The 24,825-nt window shown below is 37.9% G+C and overlaps 2 protein-coding genes across 4 annotated transcripts in view; one reads left to right on the top strand and one right to left on the bottom strand.

Annotated features, from left to right (window-relative positions):
• wwc3 (WWC family member 3) overlaps window positions 1–11,760 on the bottom strand; it is a 46,614-nt gene extending 34,854 nt beyond the window's left edge. Inside the window, exon 1 of one of the 3 annotated variants that reach the window (XM_046855077.1) lies at window positions 11,274–11,760. In XM_046855077.1, coding sequence (XP_046711033.1) covers window positions 11,274–11,419 — 146 coding nt within the window. In that variant the 5' untranslated portion in view covers window positions 11,420–11,760. The remainder of the gene's footprint in view (window positions 1–11,273) is intronic. The other 2 variants (XM_046855069.1, XM_046855084.1) reach the window with 2 other exon arrangements.
• Window positions 11,761–17,247: 5,487 nt separating this feature from the next.
• Window positions 17,248–18,721, top strand: cldn33b (claudin 33b). The gene has a single exon (XM_046853813.1). The coding sequence runs from the start codon at window positions 17,506–17,508 to the stop codon at window positions 18,169–18,171; it is 666 nt and encodes a 221-aa protein (XP_046709769.1). The 5' UTR covers window positions 17,248–17,505; the 3' UTR covers window positions 18,172–18,721.
• The last annotated feature ends 6,104 nt before the right edge of the window (window positions 18,722–24,825 follow it).

Genomic DNA, 24,825 nt, shown 5'->3' with positions numbered 1-24,825 from the left:
AAGAAGCTTAGATATACTACAGCATTTGGTAGACACCCTTATCCACAGCCTCATTTATATAACTGAGGGTTAAGGGCTTTGCTCAATGGTTCAATAGTGGGGGCACTGGGATTTAAACTCAATCTTTCAATCAGAAGTCCAGCATCTTGCCCACTGAGCTACCACTTTTCTCTTAGCAAGCAATTGTCTCAATCATTGACAAGTCGTTGGAAACGTACGCACCATTCTTTCAAAAGCAGATCCCTCAGTTGGTTTTTTAATGGCGAGGAAGGAAGGCTATCTAACGATCATTCCAAAATCTCTAAAATGTATGAAACCATAACATAAAATTGACATTGTATCCATACATATTCAAACTGTTATTGAATACATCAGGAGAGAAACGTTTAATCACGCTATATTGCATTGCAGTAACTCCTTCCTCCAAGTGGACAAGCAGATGCGAAGCAGAGCTGCGGCTTTTCCCTTTTTATGCATCGTTCCTCTTTTTTTATTTTTTAAGGTTATTGTCATGAACGAGCTCTGTCTCATACAGCAACTGTTGTCTTGAGATTGTGTTCTCTTCAACAAACAAAACAAAGATATAAAACCAAGAAGACTGAATGAGGTTCTCAGGAATCTTTCTCCAGGAAGTGTGAAAAATCCAAAACGTGCTCCGACACGACACATTGCGCGACACATTGCTTAATTCTATTACGCTCAGCTCTCTGGCGATGTCTCGCTGATGTTTCCCCCGGTGGATATTTCTATCCGGATGAAGTATTGTACTTTTCCCTGGTGGGAAAGGCATGTGTAACTGGAGCCTTCGCAGAGTGTGTCCAGGCCTCGTCTGGACATTCACGCCGTCTCTCCTCCAGCTACTCGACAAAAGCGCGGACCGACATTCCAGCCACAAATTAAGATGCTCCGAAAACAACAGCCTCTGCGTTCCTGGGCGGAAGTGTGCTTCCCAAAAACTATTCCAAAATAAACTTAATTATAGCAGCTAAAGTATAGTATGTTTGTCACTTCTGGTGCTGTTTTTCTTGCAAAATAGAGCAGCAGGGTTTCAGATTTGGCTACCACATGTCTGCGTCTGTGTGTGTGTGTGTGTGTGTGTTAAAAGCTAATAAAATGCGAACGCTGTTGCTGTAGACACGGCCTTTTATGCGGTTTGATCAGTTCTGTATAACTTTACAAGGGAACTTTTACTGGCTTAATGAATCCGCTGTCTACATTTAGACAACGTGCCGCCGTGGGCAAAGGGTGGCCTCACTACTGTGGGACTTTACGGCATACTTTTATGCTGCTGATGTAATTGTATTGTTAAAATATCTTGTCACTCATGTTCAGTGCTAAGCAACGCTAACCCTTGCACACTGCACATAGAAGAGAGCCAAAGAGGCGCTTAAGTGCCACTACGCATAACACGAGCTGAAGTACTACAGTGATTGTAGCCGTGCTTTTATACTTAACACACTGTTTCTTGCGTTTGTGTGGTGGACGATTCTTGGAGATGAACACAGTCCCGGGGTTTTTTAAGGCCTAATATGGATGCTAGATTGCAGTAAACGAAATGGATACGCTATAACGTACACGTATCATATTCACGTTACCCGTTTAATCATTGTTGTACTGACTTTTTACTTCTTGAGCAAAGGATACATTAAGTGCTTCAGGGGTAAATCTAAACAACAGAAACCTAAGCGACTTCGCTAATATTTGATGTAATAATTAAGTAACCAGAATTCATGAAAAGTTTACGCTAATTTTTTATGGCATTTGGCAGACATCCTTATTCAGACTGACTTACATTTATCTCTTTCATACAACCGAGCAGCAATGGGGTTAAGAGCCTTGTTTAAGGGCCCAGAAGTGGCAGCTTGGTGTGGCTAGGATTTGAACTCATGTCCTTCAGATCCAAAGTCCAATGCATTAATCCTTTAGCTACCACCTCCCTAAGTGAAATCAATTCAAGTGAATGGGCTTGTGATCCCCACAAAGTCTGTCTCTCTACCTTCTCTCATATAATTGCATTCATGACGAGACTAGTTACAATGAGTTTGTGCTGTATGTCATCGTTATGTTTTCCATAAGATATGTTTTCCAATAAGATCCTACAAGTCGATGCGGTTTCTGTGAGGAACTCTGCTATCCAGCTGAAATCTTGATTTATTTCAGGAAATATAACGATCTTGGTGTTAATGCAATAATATAGTTACAATGCATCTAGCAAGTCATATAACAATCACCATAATTAAAGGAAAAAACATTTTGCTAAATAACACAATAGTAATTGCTAATACAATTTACCCTTAATCCTAATATATACGAAATAAAACACAACAGCTTATGTGGTTACAGGAAAGGAATCCATGGCAGGCCAGTGTGGTGCAGTAGAACACAGAAGGGCATCAATATTACCACTAAAGTCATTTCTATTTCTTAACAAAGAAAAGTGATTTATTTCTCACAGCAATTTGCCCAAGTTAAAACATTCATCTATTGACGAGCAAAATCAAACTTTTTCTTAACCATTTCGAGTTGCATTTAAAGTTGTGGAATGCTCAAGACTGTTAACAATTAGTTATTTAAACAGCTATAAACACCTCTTTAGTCTCTCCTTTCTTGAAGTTAAGGTATAAGAAATGCAGCTAATATTACCTAAAACGAGACAGTTTTTGTCCTAAAGACTTTCCAATGGTAAAAAAACTTCCTGACTGTTACAGAGAGCTGACACTTCATACCCCTCCCTTAAAATATAAAATCAACATCTTACAAAAAGCTTTGCCCTATCAACAATTACATCTCAATTCCATAAATGATGCCGCCATACAACAGAACGAGTTGTTACGGAAACAACAGCATTAAGGAATCGCACTTACAGAAAATCAAGACTTACAGTATTATCAGAATTGAGAATACAACAATGATGTAGTATAAAACACAATATTGCACATTCAGCAGTTGGCTTAGTTTAATTAAACGTCACCAATTTGTTTTAAAAGATGGTGAAGACTAACTCTTGGGGCACTTCTTCTATGAGCAAACATTAGCAACTCGTGCACCAGGCTTGAGCGAGTCTGCAGTCAGCCCTTGGGAATGACGAGCACATAATATGCGACTCTAAAAACAACAAATGTGCAGCATCCGCAGGTTTAGACAGAGTCATACAAGGCATTAGAGGCACACCAGAAAATGCAATATGGTCCATTTTTAACCCAAATGTGAACCGTAAATAACCGCCAACACCGCCGCCTCACTCCGCGTGCTGGTAAACTCGGATCCATATGGAACCAATGTCCACAAGTGTCAATCTTAAAATTCCACTCCCGGGTTAAAAGAAGACATGCGACTACAACTTTAGGAGGAATGGCATTTATATATTCCCCCACCAGTGAGCCTGTTGCTCTGTTTCAGGAAGCGTGAGTGAACGAGGCCCCCCCACCCCACCGGGCAGCTGAGCATGTCAATGCAGACATCCCCTCCTTCCATTATGTCCAGCATCTTATGGAAATAGGTTTACTAAAAGTAGCTTAAAGGACCTGTCTCCAGATGCAATTAGATACTGTCTGCCAACGTGTGTATCAGAGAAACTATCCCTCGTGCCAGCTCTCATCTGGAAGATGGGAAGGCTGAAGAGAAAAAAGTAAGGTGTCTCATTTAAAAGGACCAAACGTGGACATGCTGCTGATCTGGTTTGAATGCAGACGAGCTTCTACTAAACGTTTCACTGGTTGTGTTTAGATGGAAAGATTTTCGCCAATCAGAAATGGTCATTCGGCATTTCAAAGGAATGTCCTTAAAGTATGATTATAAAACAAAAAGCCTGCAACATTACATGCATTACATTTGCTTAGCATTTCACATTCGAAATTCTGATTCTGATTATTGCTTGCTAGCAGTTTAATCACCGTTCTTTAATAAGAGTGTCTTACAAACTATTTTACCGATAGTATAATAGAGTGAGACAATTGACAGATGCATGTAATTCTTACATTTTCCTCTCTCCACCTTTCTGAGAATTATCATCAATTATTATTAATTTAAATAAATATATTTTATTTATAGCAATATGAATTTGTGTGAATAGATTGTATTGGCCCCAGTTTACTCTTTTTTCATTGAGGTGTATACATGAAAAATTTAGCCATCAGTCAGATTATTAACAGGTTATCGAGTTGCATGTAAACGCAGCTACTGTTTTACTGTATGTAACTGCCCTGAGGCCAGACATGTGCGTTAGGAAATTCCAAAGGCATGATTTTAGCCTTAAAGAACCAGACTTGTGCAATAACATCAATTTCTTTAGGACAAAGAGCAAATAAAAAGTGCTTGTGATGTCCATCAGAACCACAGAAACTTTAATCTCACACCCAGGTGCAAAGATTCCTGAGACAGTAGCCATGATGAGCATACCATTCCTGACATAATTGGCATAACCTGTGAGCGACAGAGCGTGGCCAGCTAGAGCAAATAAGCCCGAGTCCTGAGCGAGACTAACTAGGAGGAGTAAGGGTGAGCTTCGGGTATTCAGCGAGCAGGTCACTGACCAGCGTGTCAGTGGTGAGATCAGAGCTCTTAGTGCACACCGAGGCTTTGAGGGTCATGCTGGCATCGTTTCAGGGGCCGAATTAAGCCATGTTAACCTTGGCATACTAAAATCCAACTATGTGCAAAACAAGCTGAAGATGAATTCCCTCTTTATTTATGTCCTTTCCTGAACTTGGTGACTCTGCTCCAAACAGGGCATATTTTTGCCTTGACGAAAGAAGTGTGTAAGAGAGATCGCATTGCAACATTGACACTAGTCAACACGATGATCTGGTGACTCTTGTGTTATGCAACATGTGAATATTATACACAAAGCAATGGCAAAATTTATACAGACAAAACTCATGCAATTCTGCAGGCTAAGCCACAGGGATAATTAATTATTTAAATTACAGTTTAGTCCACAGCAGTGCTGAATTCACAAGTTTGATTAGTTCATACAATGTTCTAAAACAGCAGCTTTGACAGTAGCTGAAGCAACAAAGGGTTTAAAGTAATGCACTCCTTCCAATACCATACTGTTTCTATAGTAACAGATAACACAAAGAGTGGACATTCACATAATTGAAGTTTAAAAACATACTTATAGACTTGGATATGGTTCCTATAGTGAATAATTATTGAAGAACTGCTTATAACTGTTATAATACAATTGAAAACTGACTTGTTTGAAGGATGGTACAAAGTCTCAAACATTAATAATAAAATGGGCAAACTGAAGAATAAAACACATGAAAAGTGCACTTCATCCCCAACTTTGATTAGTGTTCAATAACAGAACAATCCACTATGATTTATTCCTTTTAGGATCATTTACACTGACAGGCTTCATTGCCATAATACTGTAGAATAGTACTATAGTTTTGGGTTCATGACATTGACAGAACCAATGCATACCCACTAAAGAGATTCATACTACCTGCTGTCAAACTGTGTAGATACAATATATCTTCAGAGGATAAGCAACACTAAGCGGTATGAAGCTGTCTCTGTAGGAAGCAGAACATCAAACACACAAACGCACAGATATATGCACGTACACATGCCACCGAGAACACACGAAACAATGGCATGTCGGCTGATTAGTTTAAAACAAAAAACAATAAGACTCCCCCCATACACTTAAACACACACACAAACACAATGAAAACAACAAGAAAAGCAAAACAGCCCAGAGGTCATGTGAACAACCATTTTTACTGATTAAACAAGGTCTTTTGTTGAATAATTGAGTTTGTTTGGCATCATACTTGGATGCAACCATTGCAAAGCTAAATAAATAAATAAATAAATAAATAAATAAATAAATAAATAAAAAAGGAAAACTGCAGTGACCAGGAGCGTAGGAATTGTGAGAACTGCTGCCTCTGCTGGCCGAATTTGACCCGGGGCCCCCTGGCAGCTACTGGGCCGTGGGCTTTAGCGTAGGCATGCCTCACATTGTGCTCATTCCACAGGCACGAAAGCTTCGCCACATAAACTCCACAGAGACGTTACAGCCTACCTGAGGAGGGTGTTTGTTTTTTTTCGAAAACAGTAACTCAAGTCATCTTAACAGTGTGAAATGATATACTTTTAGCATTCATGCCTGCATTTCAGTGGCTGCATATCAGTGGCTCCCCATGACAGGATGTAACACATTGCATTCGGTAGCATGACACAGTAGAATAAAACATTCCCTGATATAAATAGTATAGGCAGGAACATAGAACACAAACAACGTTAGTCCAATGTCAATAAAGAGACCCGGGTAATGTCTAACTGCCAAAAGCTGCTTATAATATAATCAATCAAATAGAATGTAAAAACAGAAGTCAGGTATGCTATATAGCAAAAGAGTCATAGCTCATAGCTAATTCCTACCCTCCACTAGACCTTCTCCAAGGGAGGATAAAATAAATTCTCTGAGAAACATTAAGCCAGACTAACTAATCTCACACAATGTCAGGTAACACAATGACCACTACACGTCCACTTCTGCACGCATGAGCTGACAGACGTCCATGACTGCCGAGTGTTCTACCTCTCGCTCATTGAGAGTACAGTTTTGTTCTCTTGGGCTCCTGGCCACTGACAGCCAGACCAGAAAATCCTAAGACTTTGCAGGCACTATGGGACAGCCAAGTTCCCTTTTTTTCCCCACTTCTGTGGGCTGAAAAGTGGACTTTTAACTTTACGGACTGTCTAAGATTAACAACTCACACCATCACCACCATTAACCGGTATATGTTAAAGACCTTTAGTGCGTGTTTGCCCAAACCACATATCTATGAGGTGCGTGTAAACGAGGCTGAAACCCGAAGGCCAGGTTGTTGGAGCGTAGCCTTATTTCACAGAATAACTCTACATCTTTTCCAACAGACTGCAGTGAATTCACAGACCAATTGCAGTTTACACAACAAGTTGTCACCTTACGAGCAAAACCCAAAAAGCCATGTTCTGGGGCATTAAAGCACTGCTACGATACATTTACGACAATGAAAAGGTTAGAGACAAAGTGCCAACACTGCCATGGGCTAGGTCTACGAAGCAAAAAAAAAAAAGGTTTTGATGCAAGTATTTCAAAAGCAGTTTGAAAACTTATACAAATCAACCAGACCCTTTGCACTAATGATTTTACTATAAACAGCAGTCACACTGCTGATGTTTCTAACTAGTAGTTGACCGCCATCATCCTGCTCCTAAAACTCTTGCTCCAGCTAAACAGATTAATTCACTTCACAGAAAAGCCAAGCAGATGTGGCACATCCAGAACAGCAGCTCTAATCCTCAGAAATGGAAGGCCACAGCACAAGCTTAAACGCTGCAGTTTCACTTCCTCAGGTCATGAACACCAGGCCTGCATTTAGACCCCCCTCATAAACGCACACCTAACAGCGCTTTCCTGTCACTGAGAGGAAACAGGAGGTTTCTGACTCAGTAATCAGATTCACATCACAAGCAGATCAGGTCTTTCTTATCTAGTTTCAATGGACCAGCTACATTCCAGTTTTTAAAAGGAAAAATTAAACGATTAAGAGCATTGGGGTAATACAAATCTAAAATCTGTTTTTATTATTATTAAATAATAATAAAGACATCAACTAATCAGTTTGTGCTTGGTATGTAAAGTGAAGAAATGCAAATAATAATGAAATTGAGGAAGTGTAATGATCCTTTTTCCCGAATAAGTCCAAGGTGTAGGCTTGCAATATAGTAGTCATAGAAGTATAATAAGTATATATATATAATAGAGATAAATTGTCATAATACACTAAGATAAAACTTAAATTATAAAAGTTTAGATCAGCGGTGCCCAAACTTTTTTCTATGAAGAGTCAAAAAACAAATCTGATTGTAAGCCACGAGTAAATTTTGCATTCCACTCATTTATGGTTTCATAAAATGTATAAAGAATTTATAGGCTCTAAACCCCCCCCGACCCTCTTCTTATATAGGACACTGCAAGTCAAATCAAAGATCACCACAGACCAGCTTTGGCTCATGGGCTCTAGTTTGGGCATCTCTGGCTTAGATATTTATGTTATCCCTGTCTCAATAGCAGCTAGAGAAGAGAAGAAAGAAAAAAGACAACTCCTGTATCATCCTCAAAACGTTACCATGAGGGAAAAACTAAAAACATGAACAACTAGAAAAACCTCTGAATGTTGCACTGGAGACTCCTTTCGGAAATATCTCTCTACAGAAAGCTTCATCATATAAATGCGTTAAAGGTGCATCGGATAAAACATTTTTCAGGTATCAAGTTCACTCCGATTCCATTTAACTCTCCTGAACAGGCACAATCTCTCTAATAAAGTCCTGTAAACCCGACACTAAGGCGGTACTGGAGCAGAACTGAACAAATATGACATCAACTTTCTTATATAGCTGAGAGCGTGAAAGAAAAAGAGAGAGAGAGACATAAAATTTAATATCACTCAAGCCCCATGTACATGCTCATGTTCAAAGCCAGCTGTCCAATTTAAGATTAATAGACAACTACACTCTGTTGCTTTACACAAGTTCGTGATGAGGCGTCCACATTTTTTTTTTTCAGCTTGAGATGAATCATGCTGTGAGCAGATAAGCCGAGAATGATTGGGGGGGAAGCACGTAAGCACATCAGCCTGAAAACACGGTGTCAGCTCAAACTGGAGCAGTGTGATGACTGATGATGTCGGCCGTGATGGAAGAGCGAGAAGCGTGTCGCGCAGAAATATGCACTTTATCTTAAAACCAAAGTGCATGCGGCTTAAGAAAACAGTTTAACTCGATTTGGTGCTTGAGATTGTTAGCTTAATGGCATTTCATCTCTACCTGTGCAGCTGTCTGTACTATGGAATTACATGCCATTCAAACAATACAATAAGGTTAGCTAGATTTTTTTTGGGGATAGTATGCGACTAAATGAGAAAGAGCAAGGGTGAATAAATGGAGAGTGACTTTTTGGCTAAACGTTCTTAGCAGAACAGGTATCAGAGTCTCAGCTGGCAAAACTCAGTATTATGGAAATAAAGGGAAAAAAAAGGGCAATTGTAAATTAGATTATAGCAACTACATACACTGAGGGAAAACAGAGGATGGAGTCTTATGGCTGTTAAGAAGGACTGAGGACTAATTTTAATCTTGTTGCTGTAAAACAAATATACTCCTGTACAACTTATTATAACTGTTCGATATACCTTTAGTGATTTTACATCAATGTGCATTTCAGTAATGCTATAATCCCATTTAAAATTTGTTCTATTGTATCTATTAAAAGCCATCATTTTTACATGCAGTGTCCCCATCTTTGCTTTACAATACATTTCTCATTTTTTGTATAAAACAAAGAATCCAAATCTTAATCAATTTATATTGTAATCAAAGAGAAGCAGGCACTAATCTAGCTTTATTAAATGGATATGAGGGCAAGCCACACAACTTGTACATTTTGACCATAGGTGCATGCATGTTTCACGAGTGCTAGGTTTTAGTAAAAAAATAAAATGGACATGTATGGCATTATCCCCCACATATTTCCTGTTTTCGACAACAATCATAACAAATACTGATGCCTTTCCATAACAAATTTCCAATATATAATTCACACGAGGCTTTGAGCGAACTTGTGTGTGAACAAGGCCGACTGAAAGTCTGCTTTTCAATCCGTTTCTTGCGCTGCTGAAAATGCAGGCCTCACAAAGCCCATGCACACTGCCTTCCCAGTGGCCCAGTGCAGCATTCCTCACATATTTGCACATGGAACTCTGGGAGCTCTGCTTCAATTCTCTCTTTCATTTGCACTCTGTTTACATTATGTGGGCATATTTTTTCAAAAAGGGGAGAAAAAAAAAAGTCCCAGACCTGTCACTTGTATGACAATGATGCCCAATCATGAAAAATATTTATTTTTTTTGGTTGTTGTTGATTTAAATTCTTTATACATAACATTTCCGAATAGATCGAGAAGTATAAAAGTATTAAGGCTGAACTAGATGAGTAAAAACAAAACTGCTTTGCTGACAAATAGACAAACAAAAATGTAAAAATATACAGAAAATCTTCAAAACCGGATGAATTTGATTTGAGAATTACTGCCGATCATTGGCGGTTTTATACATTCAATCAGTCGTGAACTTCGTACTGAAATATCCTCATATTTTCACATATTCGCATTCCTTTTGTTATGCTTTAATAACTGCATAAGTGGTTTCAATGGTTGTAGAGAATTGTTACATGACTGGATATGAGCGACTGGATGTAAAAGTGTACAAGTGATTGCATATCTCATTTCAATTTTATCCATTTTTATTTGCATAGGACTATTTACACAGATAAAGCAGTTATAAAAGTCGTATAAAAGAATGTGTAATTAGTGTCGATCAACTCAATCAAGGACTCACTAAGTCTGCCATTCAATCCATGTTTTTATACCATGACTAGTTGAACAGCTTCTTGGCATTTTCCAAGCATTATTTTAAGAGACTGGGCTTCCTGAATAATGTTACTAACAAGATCTATTGTTGATGGCCGTGTAAAAGAAGGAGCATGTGTTAAAAAGTGACACGCCGAGGATGTCGAAATAAAAAGTTCCTACTGAGACGCTCTTCAAATAGAAGCTCTGTCATTATTATTGAATGAGTGGGGTTTTTCCACAAGAGTACCTTCTGAAAGTGGAAGTACTCATGAGGATGAGAACAACGTAAGCGCGTTCGATGAAAATTTTACATCTTTTTTTCAACCTGATGCATTTTATTTCATGGAAGTGTGTTCTGTTGACTGACACAACACAGACCATGTATTGGACACCGGACAGAAAGCCTGTGACCATCACACTGTCTGATATCTCAGGCTGGTTATCTGGATCATATCAGGATGATAAACTAAAAGAGAAATTAAACATTGAATCAATACAGTTCCTATGTCAGGACCCCTGATCTGAATGTTCTCTTCTCATTCAGCAGAACTATCAACAAGTTTATTTTTATGACCTGGTGCAAGTAATTGAAGAAACTATTCAAAGCAGTGTTGTGGCCTGTAAAAATAAACAAACACTAATAAACAATAAAATAGCAGAGATTTGTACATTATCGTGCTTAGAAGAAAAGAAGGTGTGTGTGTGTGTGTGTGTGTGTGTGTGTGTGTGGGGCTAGCTCTTCTGTTAGCACTTTAGCTCCTTGTTCTCATCATGAAACCCCTCCAGAAGCCCCTCCAACTCCTCTAATAGATGCGAGAAAGCGCTGTGAACTTCGGTTATAAAAACACAAAGTATCTACCTGTCTCTCGGGTCTATCCACGAAGTTTGCCGGGTGTTGTGGTCGATGTAAAACACTCGACCATCGTAATCCCGGGCTTCCTCCCAGCCGGCGGGTAGCGGCAGCTCCGAGCTCTCTCTCCGCTTGGAGCCGCTGAGCCACGGCATAGCGCCGCCGGGACGGGACGGCACGACACGGCTCGGGACGCTACAGGACCGGTGGGTGTGGGGGAATCGCTTGCGCCTCTGTCCCTTCTCCTTTTTTGTTCACTCCGCAAAAAAAGAAAAGGAAGAAAAGAAAAAAAAACACCCCGCACAATTCAACAAGTGCCTTAAAGCATTACAAACGACTTGCTCCCCTCGACTCGGGAAAACATACGAGGTGAAACGCGACGCAGAACGTCCGGCGTCCGCCTTCCAAAAAGTTGCGCGGCGCTCTCATGACTCTCGGCGGCGGTCCACCATGTTTGCCCTCTTCTGCCATATTTCATTCCACAGACTCCATATTGGGAATAATTACTTTGCATAAACTCCACCCACAACACCCGACCTACATTAACGAGTATTTGCATAAACACAGCCCACAATCCGGTTTAAAACATACAGCATAGGCGACATTAAAAGGCGGCCTCATTTGCATAATCTCGATTTAAGACCGCCTACAATTGTCAACAGGCGTACAAAAATGATGAAGATAATTTGCATTAACACCGCCTACAAATATGATTTAAAAACCCTATATTGAAATAACATTGTAGAATTTTGACCCTTCTGTAATGGAAGCTTTCTCTCTGTAATTTGGAAAACATTTTGTTGTGACGTTTATCTGGACACTTACAAGCAGGCTAACCCATTTTTTTGCATATGTTTTGCATACATTTGATTATTTAATGCATGCATGTGTACCTGAGCTAATCTATGCAAAATATAAATGCAGTAGTTGCAAAAGCATGCACACCACTAAACTACTAATTTGGAGAAACACCATTTTATTTCATGACATCATTACTCTTTTATTTAAGAGTCTCGATATAGTCAATATTTTCAATTATGCAAGTCAAATTCTAAGAGTGCCTCCTGTGCACAGGCTACTTCAGACCATCTGGAAGATTTTGACTTGTATTCAGGTCTCATGATCTTCTTTCCGTTAGTACATTCTTTCGTCGATTTGGTTGCATTTTTTTTAGCTTATTGTCATTATGAAGGTTGAAATTTCTTGTCATCTTCAGCTTACTAATAGACACATAAAGAATTTGCCCATTTCTAGCTGAAGGAAATCTCTAAAGCATGATGCTTGCACCAAAAGCATCAGGTGTTTTTTATTATCATTATTATTTGATGCTCTTAACCACACCTACTTTTTTGAACAATTATGCAATTTTTATATCTTGTAGAATTGGTCTAAACAAACCATAACGCTGTTTGGGGTGATTTATTCGGTTCTATTTATTACCACAAAACCCAAATATGTAATAATATGTGTGACTGTTATCACATGCAGATAGAAATCAGTGCTTGTCACATATTTCTACTGGTCCTTAAATGCTGCCATAGTAGGTCTTGGCCAGTTGTACAGTTTGAAGGATGTCCTGTTCTTGATAATGATGCTGTGATGCTCCATTTTCTCTATTTGTTGAGAGCTGTCAGAACACTGTAAAGTGTTAAATGTAGTGTTTCATGGTACATTTAATGTATTTAAAATAATTGTATACCTCCAACTCTCTCTGGAGAAGTGGTAGCTCAGTAGTTAAGGCTCTGGGTTACAGATACTGATCAGAAGGTTGGAGGTTCAAGCCTCAGTATCACCAAGCTGCTGCTCTTAGACCCCTGAGCAAGGCCTTTAACCCTTTGTGCTCTAAGGGCACTATATCATGGCTGACCCTTCATTTTGACCACAGCTTCTTAACATTGCTGGGATATGTGATGAAAGAATTTCAGTGTGCTGTAATGTACACGTCACAAGTAAAACCCTCCTTTCTCCTGATCAGTACATTACAACAAATTAATTATGCATTGCTTTGAGGAATAATCAGAAGAATGCCTTGATATCAGATGTATGCTAATTATTTTATAACTTGAAATTCAATGTGATTTGTTCATTCCTAAGACTTTAACATCCCCAATTACAAAGGATGTGCACACTTACTGTATGCAAACAGTAATTAATATATTGTATTGTTTATTGTATTTTTCTCATTGTTCCCTGAAATGGTTGTTTTCATTTAAGTTTTATACTTTGTAGTTCACATTGAGGGGTAAACAATGTCTGACAATTTAATTTTATTATTATTATTATTATTATTATTATTATTATTATTATTATTATTATTAAATATCAGATTCTAACAGGGCTGTGTAAACTTTGTTCATGGACAGAGCGCCCTCTTGTGTCTAACTAAAACGCCAATAAAAGGAAGAAAGTTTTGTGTTGTGATTTTATTTCTTTTTAAACGAACACTAAGGGTATAAACACTTCACAATGTGAAAAATACAAGAATACAAGAAATATTTCGATTAAATCCATACCATATGTAATGCAGCTATACACTGTCCACTTTATTAGGAACACATGTACATCTGCTCATTTATGCAGAGATCCAATCAGCAGCATATTGCAATAAATAATGCACATACAGGCCAAGAGCTCAGTTAATGTCCGCATTAAACAACAGTATGAGGGAGAATATTTGTAATCTCTGATTTAACCTTGGCATAGTTGTTAGTGTCAGATGAGCTGGTTTATAGATTCCGGAAAGTGCATCCAGACGGGGGCGCTGTTTCTGCTTTATAATTGTCTAACTTAGTGCGGGGCAGTTTGAAGTGTTAATGAAAAAATGTTTAAAAAATGAATTAAAAAAGAATCGTGTCAAAATGCATTCGTATTTCGGTATTATTTAACCTTTTAACACGTGCTGCAAGTTTAGTTGAGTTTGTGATGATGATCACAATCTGTCTTTCTAGAAGCTGAAGAAAGCCATACATGTTAATTTTATAATTAAAAATGTAAATACATCAAATGCATACATACTTATTATTATTATTATTATTATTATTTTTTTTTTTTTTTTTTTTTTTTTAATTATTATTATTATTATTATTATTTAAAAGAATGTTCATATCAGTAGCACTCTAGATGATGAATATTATAAAATACAACAAGATCAGAACAATAGCAAGATAATAATAATAAGCCAAAAATATATTTTGTATGATTTGTCTGATATCTATGTCTTTTAATAACTTTACTTGATGTCCACTGTGTTGCCTCAGCCCTGTAACAAACAAACAAACAAACAAACAAAAAACTAGTTTATCCCTGCTATAGAAGTAAAGAAATATAAGAAGCCAGGGATCTCCAGTCTTCTCTGTGAAGAGCCAGTGTGGTTTTCATTACAGCCAGATTGGAGGCACGCTTGATAGCTGACTGGGGATTTAGATGAACTGATTATACAAATGAAATCAGGTGTGGCTCCTGCTAGGACAGAACGAAACCCTTCCCCTGCTCTTCTCTTCTGTCAGTAACAGACTCAGTGTTATAGGATTAATAAACCACTTACAATATCTTTAAGGCTTTTGAATGATTTGGTTACGTTGATAAGTGCATGATAAATGAGATTGCATTTACCATTTAACTAAAAAGAATACCAAATATTAAATTAAAACAAAATCAAACATTTAGTTTTAGAAGTTAAATCATTTGAAGTTGCAATAAAGAAACACATAGAAAGACAGATAGTTACTGGTAAAAATACACGACAAGCAGAATGTCAGATGGAGTGAAAGAGCGACACCTGCAGGTAGAAGGCAAAAGTGTTATTAGTCGATAGACAATAAGTTTGAAACAAGTCGTGTGGTAGAAAGAAATATGAAGAGAGAGAACGATCGAAAGGGGATAGAGGTGAAGAGATAGAGGTGAAGTTAGAGTCTCTTTTACAGGTGCATACATGTGAGGTTTTAGGATATTTGATTGTCCTCTATATGGGAAAACTGTAAGTCAGCTGAAAAAGTACAGCATGGATCAATGCTGAATCAAAAATTTGAAGAGTTTGAGCTTTAATGAACATAAACCCCTTTTTAAAGGAGTTGTGGTGAGTTTGATGCATGTACCTTGAAAGCTATACTCAATGCGTATACTCAGTATTGGTAATAAGGTTGCAACAAGCAGTCTAACATGTTTACTGACAATCTAGAAGTCCAGTTGAGCAACAAAGCATCACCAAATCAAACCTGTTAAGCTGCATTATGCATTATGAGGTCTGATGGTGTGCATATATTTCCACACCATCAGTGATACACATCATTACACATCATCTTATAAACTGCATTAGACAAACTCCACAATCTTTGTTTTGTCAAGACATGTGATGTATTAGATTTAATATCGCTGTGTGTATTTTAGATGCTCAGTGTTGGAGTTCAATTTCTGTACACTCTGTATAATAAGATAAAAGTGCTAAAAACTTTTTTTAACTTTTAAACTTTAAAGACTTTTTTTAATTTGTATCATGAAGAATATTAAATATTGTGTTTGATGTTTTTAAATACTGTAAAAGCCCTTCTGGCTAATACTATACGTCTTTCATCATCAGTAAGCTATCAGCGCTCAGTTCAAAAAGTGGCATATCTGAATGTATGGGAGTGGATAAGTGACTGTGGAATGGGCAGCTTGCACATTTGGGAAGACTCCATCAATGCTGAACAATATACAGTAATCCCCCGCTTTACCGCGATTCGAATCTCGCGTCTCCGGTTTATCGCGGAATTGCATTTGCCACATTACTAATTTGTTTTGCTGATTTTCCCGGTTTCTCGGGGATAGCACGTAGACCAAAAAACGTATAGGGAATTGTTTTTATGGAGTTTAATGTTGAAATAATGAAATTTATTAATAAAAATATAATTATTAATTATAAAATGAAGTAAAATGTTATACAGTTCAATACTGTATACATAAAAGAGCATTTTTGGGGTGGCGTCCGTGTATTGCGTTTTTTTACCATATACAGGTTTTAGAGCAACAAATGCTACCATAAAGAAAACGTCTATTTCAGGGAAGGCCTCGCATATTTGAGCAAGACGATGCTGACTGCATGCTGCATCTCTTACAATAGCATGATTTTATAGTAGAGGAGTCCAGGTGCTGAACTGTGGCCTGCCTGCAGTCTAGACCTTTTACCATTTAAATACATGTGGGACATCATTAAATGAAAAACACAAAAAAGGACAACCAGAACTTTTGAGCAGCCATAATCCTGCACCAGTCACATATGAGACAGCATTCCTTTCCCAAAACATCAGCAACTGGTCCCCTCAGTTCTCAGATATATACAGACAAAAGATATGATGCTGCATAGTGGTAAACATGGCCCTGTCCCAACTTTTTTAAGACCTGTTGCTGCAGTCAAGTTCAAAATTACTTTATTTTTCCCTAAAATATTATATATTCCTAGTTTAAACAATTCATATGTTTTTTGTTTTATAATGAATGGAATCTGGATTTATTAGATTTGGGGGTAAAAACCTAGTTGTGATGTGTAACTGGCTTAAAGTCACCCCAATCTATGTGTTTACACACACACACACACACACACACACACACACACACACACACACACACACACACACACACACACACAAACTGCTTTGCTAAACACTACTTTATCTTGACTAGATATTTTACTTTAAGGTAAAGAAATTGATTTTGGAAGTTTTATTGACTTTGTGATTAATATGTTTCTTTTGGTGTACAGTGTAAAAACCCATGCAGACAGTGCTAATGTCTCCTTGTGTCCGATTTACACTGCTGTCTTTATTTTGTGGACAAAATAGACAAAAACTGACCATAAAAGGAGACAACAAATAGCTCTCCCTTTCTGCATTTATGTTGCATCCTGTTATTATCTTTATCTGGGCTCAAACAAGACCCTCTCCCTCGTTCTCTGTTGTATGGAGTTTAGAGGGCAGGGCTAAAAGTCAGTGTGCCCTCTCTTGCCCCTTTCTCTCTCTCTCTCTCTCGCTCTCTCTCACACCTTCTTCTCCTTCTCCTCCTTCTCCTCTTCCACCTCCTTCTTCTTGTGTTTTTACCACTCAAGTTTAGTTGATGTCTGCATATTTGAGTGGAAACTGGTGAACTGTGAAGTAGCTGAACCTTCTTTCTATCTGTATTTATCTCTCTTTTTGCGTATTCTTTCTCTCGCTCTCTTTGTAAAGAGAACTCTAGAAGTTTTACGCAGACGTGCGCGTCAAGAAGTGCAATGTCGAATACTTGTTCCAGCATTCTGGAGCTGCTGGGTTTGATGGTGGAGGTGGGGGCCTGGCTCTGCTCGTTTGGGGCTACAGTCATGCCCAGCTGGCTGAGCCTCAGCACTGAGTTGCTGATCCTGGAGAGCTATGAAGTGGGCCTGTGGGAGTCCTGTGTGGTGCAAGAAGCGGCGGGTACCGAGTGCCGTGCATTCGAAACACTGCTCGGTCTGTCAGTCAACATGACAATGGCACGGATCTGCATGTGCATATCAGACGCTCTCGGACTCTTGGGCATCCTGATCGCTATCCCAGGTCTGAGCCTAGTGAAAAGTTGTGGGGGGTCACAGGGATGGCGGGTGAAACGTGGCATGAAGATCACTGCAGGTGTGATGGTACTGATAACTGGCATCCTTGTACTATATCCCGTGTCTGTCATCGCCCATGACATTGTTGTGAAGTTCCATGACCACTCACTGCCACATACTGTGCCTCGCTGGGAGTTTGGGGATGCTTTATTCATCGGGTGGGCTGCAGGTTTTTTTCACATCATCGCTGCAGCATTACTCTTCATCTCCTGTTGTTTTTCGGAAGAGGATGATATACACTTCGAGTACCAACTTGAGAAAAAGTTTCAGCCTGTGAACAGCTTGTCCAAAAAACGAGTGGAGTACGTCTAAAAAAAGCTAGGAAACATTCAGAGTGTCTCTTATAGGACAGGACAGGTGAACTTATGAACTCATATAATGTACACTGCTCTTTTTTTTCTTTGATTACTGCAGTCCAAAAGGTAACTTGTAAGTTTTAATCTGCTGATCTGTCTTAACATTTCTTTTGCATGCACTCTTATTAGAAATAGTTTTTTATCATCAGCTGGTGTAAATAAATGCTCTTAAACTGCTTAATCCTATGTATACAGTTTTGTTTTCCTAAAAAAATATGATTTAAATATATATATGTTTGTTGGAAAGAAAATTTTGTGTTATATTTAGTATGGCATATGGTTATATTTAGTATCTTCTTCTTCTTTTGACCTATATTGTTTGAGTTTATTTTTGTAGATATTATCATATACTAAGATTTCACACATAATAGCTGTTTACCTCTTCATGTCACTTCCAAATGTAGATCTTTTTGTTAAGTTGTAACGTAACTGGGAGAAAATAGCAGCAGACATTTGTTCTTGATCCATAATAACGCAATAAACTAAATAAAAAAGCATCACTACAAGTCGTGTTATGAATGCATGCATTGCATTTGCAATCTCTTATGTGTAAGCTTGGCATTTTTTCACAGGGTTTGGAAGAAGGTTAAGAGTGTGCTTGAGTCTAATTGCACCTGATGGCCTCTCCCTATCAGCAAGTGGATTAAGCTGTATTTAATGAAGCTGCTAACGAACAGTATGTCCTAATGAGGAATGCCAAACAGCACCAACTCACTGCCTCCTCTTCATGTTGTTTATTCTGATTTGACCTGGTTAAGGGTAAAAGTGGCCTCCTGAGAAACAAAATTACAAGAGAAACCCCAGTCAGAATCTGCCTCAAGAAAAGATAATCACTTTTTTAGATGCTTGTCTTCAGTAGGCTTTTAAAAACAAATTATACATGAGATGAAAAAGATCTGAGTAGCTCAATATCAGTTCATGAATGTACTAAAAATGCTTGTATACACTAAACAGGAATGTATGTAATGATTTGTTTTGGTTTTACAGCCTGAATCATACTTAGAATCCAAGAGATAAGAGAAAAGTGAGCAACATGTTATCTTGAATATATGTTTTGTATTACTCACACTGGCAGAAGGAAACATCTGTCATAACACTCAGACTGTGAATCAGAATGTCTTTCCACTTGTTGATAGTGTGTTATTATTCCTTGTGTTTGGAACCACATTTTCCCCAATATAGCTTAAACGTCTAAAGCAAAAAAAACTGACCCTTTTTGCTTCAAATTTAAAATAATTATATCGCAGATCCTTTTTAAATGTATTTATTTTCTTCAGTTTTTCTTCAGTAAACACCTAAGACCATGCATTCTCAGACCAGAAGGCGCCAGATAGGAGGGCGTGTGCATTTGCAACGATGCAGCTTGCTATGATGGACAATAGATAAGAAGAGTCTCATGGCTATTGGGAAAATAAACAGTCCTTTGAATTTGCCGCTAATTGCCGCTTATTTCCAGCGGGAGAAAACTGGGCATCTGCTGAGGAAGGGGAAATGCATTTTCAACACATAATTATAAAGTGCTCTGATAATGCACGTTACTGTAAACAAACTCGCTAAAAAGGAACTGAAAAACAAACAGCACCGACAAAACCACAGTACATGCTGTATTTTTATGGAAATACAATTGAATAGATTGTTAAATAAAAAGAATGCATAAAACTGGTCTAGGCTTAGTGTACACTCAGCCAATCTTATTTAATCCTGCTAAATCCTTAGGAGAAAAAGTTCCACCAATACACATGCAGACTATTATGCATTGCAATCAGAAACTCAACATTTTTAACTAAATTATTGCATAGCTGGCTGCAAAAAGGAAAATATTTGATAGAGCTTGTTTACCATACCCTGCTGAAAAAACAATGGAAACATTGCAATGGTTTTCATTACAAACACCTTTACAAAACATCAGCTGTTGATCATTTAAAGCATTACAAATCAGATGCATACATCATTAAATCACTTTTTATCAAACTAAAGAGACCAGTGTAGAACCTTACTGGAATGTGGATGCTTATTAAGGTCCCAATGGCACCTATTGGAGCCCATGTGGGTATCATCATGAAATCTATTTATAATGGCATCCACTAGACATAACATGCCACATAAAGAAGGCAAGAAATTAACAGTAGAGATGGGACCATTACAGTTCCCAATAAAACCTATACCTATTTCTATTATAACCATTTAAACCAATTATAACCAATTAAACCATTAAAACCATTTTTAAATCTATTAGGTTTTTTTTATCAGTTCATTGAATTTGACATAAACCTAAAAATGCAAGAATTGACCAGAAAATGTCTGAACTAGCAGTCATGTTCATGTAAAAAAAGCTATGTATAAACTGAGCGGTGACCCTTGGTGACCCTTTTGTCATGGTTAATTTCACCAACACTTCATCAGCAAACGTCTCACATTCAAAGCCAACATTGTTGTTCCAGAGTGGTGCATGGAAAAGGCATGTGCTCTAACCCATGCTGTCTGTTTAGGAGAGATGGTGCTATACTTTCCCCTAAATCATAGGTCCCTGTGAGGTCACTTATGAGAAAGAGGATTCTAGAGTTAGTGTGTTATGCTACCCTGTGATGTAACACGAGCAGAAATCTGAAAAGTTGTGTTTGTCCAGCTTTGTCTCCCCACACTGTTAATACTAACATAGTATTTAATAAAAAATTATTAGTGTACCTATCTCAGTTTTGATCAACATATAATATATGAAATTCTTATTCATGATCCGCATATTTGATTTGGCACATGTTTTAGGCTGGATGCCCTTCCTAACGCAACCCTCCCCATTTATCTGGGCTTGGGACCGGCACTAAGAGTGCACTGGCTTAAAAGAGTGCAACCATAACAGCTGGGTTATCAACATATTATATATATCATTGTAAATAAGTCATTTGTAATTTTGGGTTAACAAGCTAAGCTTACTCACATTGAACAATTTAGCATAAATTAAGCAAAAATATATTTTAGCATTAAACATGAGCAGTTTATTTGCATCTGGCTACAGCTTCAGCGACAGCGGTTATTCTTAGTTTTATAATCATTCTTGAAACGCTTATTTGGTGAGTAAATATTTAAGCTTTTCACAAACCATTTTGGGAAAATATAATCTAGAGAAAGCATACGACAGGTTGCTAAGAAATGAGTTGTATAAGGACAGTATGACTGCAGTGAAGTGTGCAGTAGGAACGACAGACTAGTTCAAGGTGGAGGTGGGTCTACATCAAGGATCGGCTCTGAGCCCTTTTGGTTTGCAGTTGTGATGGACAGGGTGATGGACGAGGTCAGACAGGAGTCTCTATCGACTGTGATGTTTGAGGATTATATTGTGATTTGTTGTGAGAGTTGGGAGCAGGTTGAGGAGAACCTGGTGAGGTGTAGGTATGCGCTCAAGAGAAGGGGAATGAAAGGAGGATGAACATGATTAGAAATGAGTGTATTAGAGGGATAGCGCATGTAGGACATTTTGGAGACAAAGAGAGAGAGGCACGATGGAGATGGTTTGGACATGTGCAGAGGAGGGACATGGGGTATATCGGGAGGAGAATGCTGAAGATGGAGCTGTCAGGCAGAGAGAAAAAGAGGAAGACAAGGAGGAGGTTTATGTAAAATGCATACATAAATGGTTACTTTTTTATTTCATCAAGTGCACATTAATCTAAGAACATCAAAATAAATGTGTTTTATACTAAATTGTATAAATATAAACTAATTCTGATTTTCTAGGCAGATCTCTTTTTAGATCATCTAAAGCTGCGGACCTGTAAGTACTACACATTTTTTGCTGAAAAGAGAGACATACTGAAGCATTACAGATAAAAACATGGGTTCCACAGTGGTATATCACCTCTTCCATGTCTTCATAAAAAATACCTGTGCACATTTACATTTTTTAACGCACTCACAGAACATTTAACAACATGGATCTGGGCAAAGAACACGAAACTGTGTATTCCTTTAATGCTAGATTGTCAACCATAGATATGAATTTCAAAAATAGTTCTTAAATAAAAACTCTGCATTTTGCAGGAAAACACCAATTTTTCAGAAAAGTCCACTTGAGAGAACTCTGTCTAACAATCAGCTCTGAAGGAGACGGAACAAGACAGATAAAGCAGAGGAGGCCTCGTTTATACACCATCAGCTCAAACTTTAGCTGACAACATGGGTTACTGGTGGATGCGGCAGAAATGTTGGATGGTTACGAGAAATATAGCCGCAATTGTGAGAAACTAGGGAGTGGTAGCTCAGTGGTTAAGGTGCTGGGTTACTGTTTAGAAGGTTTGGGGTTCATGCCCTGGTATTGCCAGGCTGCCACTCTTGGGCCCTTGAACAAAGCCCTTAACCCTCTGTGCTCCAGGGGTGCTGTATCATGGCTGACCCTGCACTCTGACCCCAACTTCCAAACAAGAAAAAAATTTCACTGTGCTGTAATGCATATGTGACAAATAAAGGCAGAAAGGCAAAAAAAAAAAAATGTAATTATGAGAAATAAAGTCTATTGCAAGAAAACAAGTTGGAACTTTTTTTATGTGGCAGAAGCTGGCTTCCATAGATTAAGGCCAAAGAAAACGACAAAAGTTTATTTCAGTTAAATTCACTAAAACATTTAGAAGTATGTGTGAAAAGCAGCAATGACCAGAGTTCTTTCCCATACCCAAACTTTTTGTTGATTTTCAGTACAGGCGTAGACAGGGAGATCTTGCCTATTTGGGGCATGAAACATATGTACCTATGGAACATGTATGACTCCATCATGAGATATAAAACATGACATAATTGAAAAGATTGCTGAGACAATGTATATTTTTAAGACCTATGCCGATGATGAGGACATTAGTGCTGTTGCGAAAGCATCTATAATTAGCAAGCACCCCTGCCTTACTGAGCCTGGTTCTCAGCCGGGTTGGTATGGTGTGGAAAAACTGTTTAAAATGTAACCTGGCTAACTAACGCACAAAGCTACAAAAAGTTGGATGTGAGGACGTAGTTGTCAGTGAGGGTAAAAGAAGCAAAGACAACCCATTTAGAGAACCATCAAGCAAGAGCATCAAACGGCCTAAAAGAGGTCGAGCCAATTACCTGCCTTTTTTGCCTAAAAGACTGGATGAAACTATCCTTGAAAAATTACAGAAAGGTTTTTGTAGAGGAAATGAAGAAATAAAGGCCAAATGGCACTGTGATCTCACAAAAGATGGATTTTTAATCCAACTAACTAACCAACTATCTAACTTTTATCCATTACAATCTTAATTTCCAATAAAAATGGTGAAACCAGAGAGTTTGATTATTTTGTTCCATTTCATTTAACTCTCTGGATGGTATGTTATTCATTTTCTAACTTTTAAGGAACTTTTGGTGTCCATTGTAGGATAAAAATGCATTTTTCATAGTTGATACCGCACTTTATATACCAAGAACAGTAACCAATCACTTTTTGTCACCAGCATTTGTCTGTGCCTTGTGTCACTAAACTGAGATTTACTTTCGCTATTTCATTAGACACCTGATGTGACAGCCTGGCGCTCTCAAAGGCATTCCTTTATTACTTGGAGATGACTCCAGTGAATTCTACCAAACATGCATAGAAAAAATATTTGTATTTGTATTTGCATAGAAAAAAGAACTGTTTGGTTCTGATTTAAAAAGTAATTTCCAGTACTAACACTGATATAGAACAAAGATGTCTACAAAACTTACAGTAAGTTAGGGATGCACTAATGCAATGTCCAGTATTATTAGTAGTATGTATTTTAATTGTGATACTGGTATTTGGTATTTTCTAAATGCACTTTGGTAAATAATACATTTGCATTGCAAATGGAATTGATCATGGGTATGAATAATTATGTATACAACTTTTAAAATGTTTATAAGAATAACAAATACAGTTGGTAGCCAAACAAAACACACTAATTGATGCTTCTTTTCAGGATTCAGTGAGAGATGAAGTTAATGCATCCATCATAGTTGGTTTGCTGACTGTGCTCAGTGAAGATGGTGGAGACAGTCCAGGTTCAGTGCCCCTCCAGCCCATCTGCAATGCCATTGTAAGAGTTATCAGCTCTAATGTTTTTAACTGTTGCATTCTCTGTTGTTCTGTTAATTCTGGTCGAGCTTACAGCATTTTCTATTAAATAAGTTGATTTAAAATCTTCACAACAAAACCACAAGCACAACTATTTAGGACTGACAAATTTGTTTTGTTATACTAATTTCATGACACCAAACCACTTATTTGCAGTATCAGTGTTTTTCAGTTTAAATTGTACTTTGTTTTTTTTTTATTTACCGTAATATCTGGACTATTAAGCGCACCCAAATATAAGCCGCACCCACTGAATTTGACAAAGATTTTTAGTTTGAACATAAATAAGCCGCACCTGTCTATAATTAAACTAATGAACTTTACACAGGCTTTAACGAAAGACAGTGACTGTAACACGGCTTTGTTTTTAAACAGTAGCCTACCAAGAAAGTCATTGTTCACTGTCTTCCTCCTTGCTTACACAACAATTTCTTTCGAGAGTTTATCTTTTGGCATCGTCGTGCGTTTAAAAATCACCATCAGTGAATCTTTTCTCCCGATGCCGTGCAGCTCAGA

This window comes from Silurus meridionalis, chromosome 1, assembly GCF_014805685.1.
Source record: "Silurus meridionalis isolate SWU-2019-XX chromosome 1, ASM1480568v1, whole genome shotgun sequence".
Taxonomy (NCBI): Eukaryota; Metazoa; Chordata; class Actinopteri; order Siluriformes; family Siluridae; genus Silurus; species Silurus meridionalis.
Note: the sequence above shows the minus strand (reverse complement) of the source record. Positions and strands in the feature narration are given on the sequence as shown.

Coding starts and splice junctions, on each gene's coding strand:
- cldn33b (XM_046853813.1), top strand. CDS start 17,506: ATGTCGAATACTTGTTCCAGCATTCTGGAGCTGCTGGGTTTGATGGTG.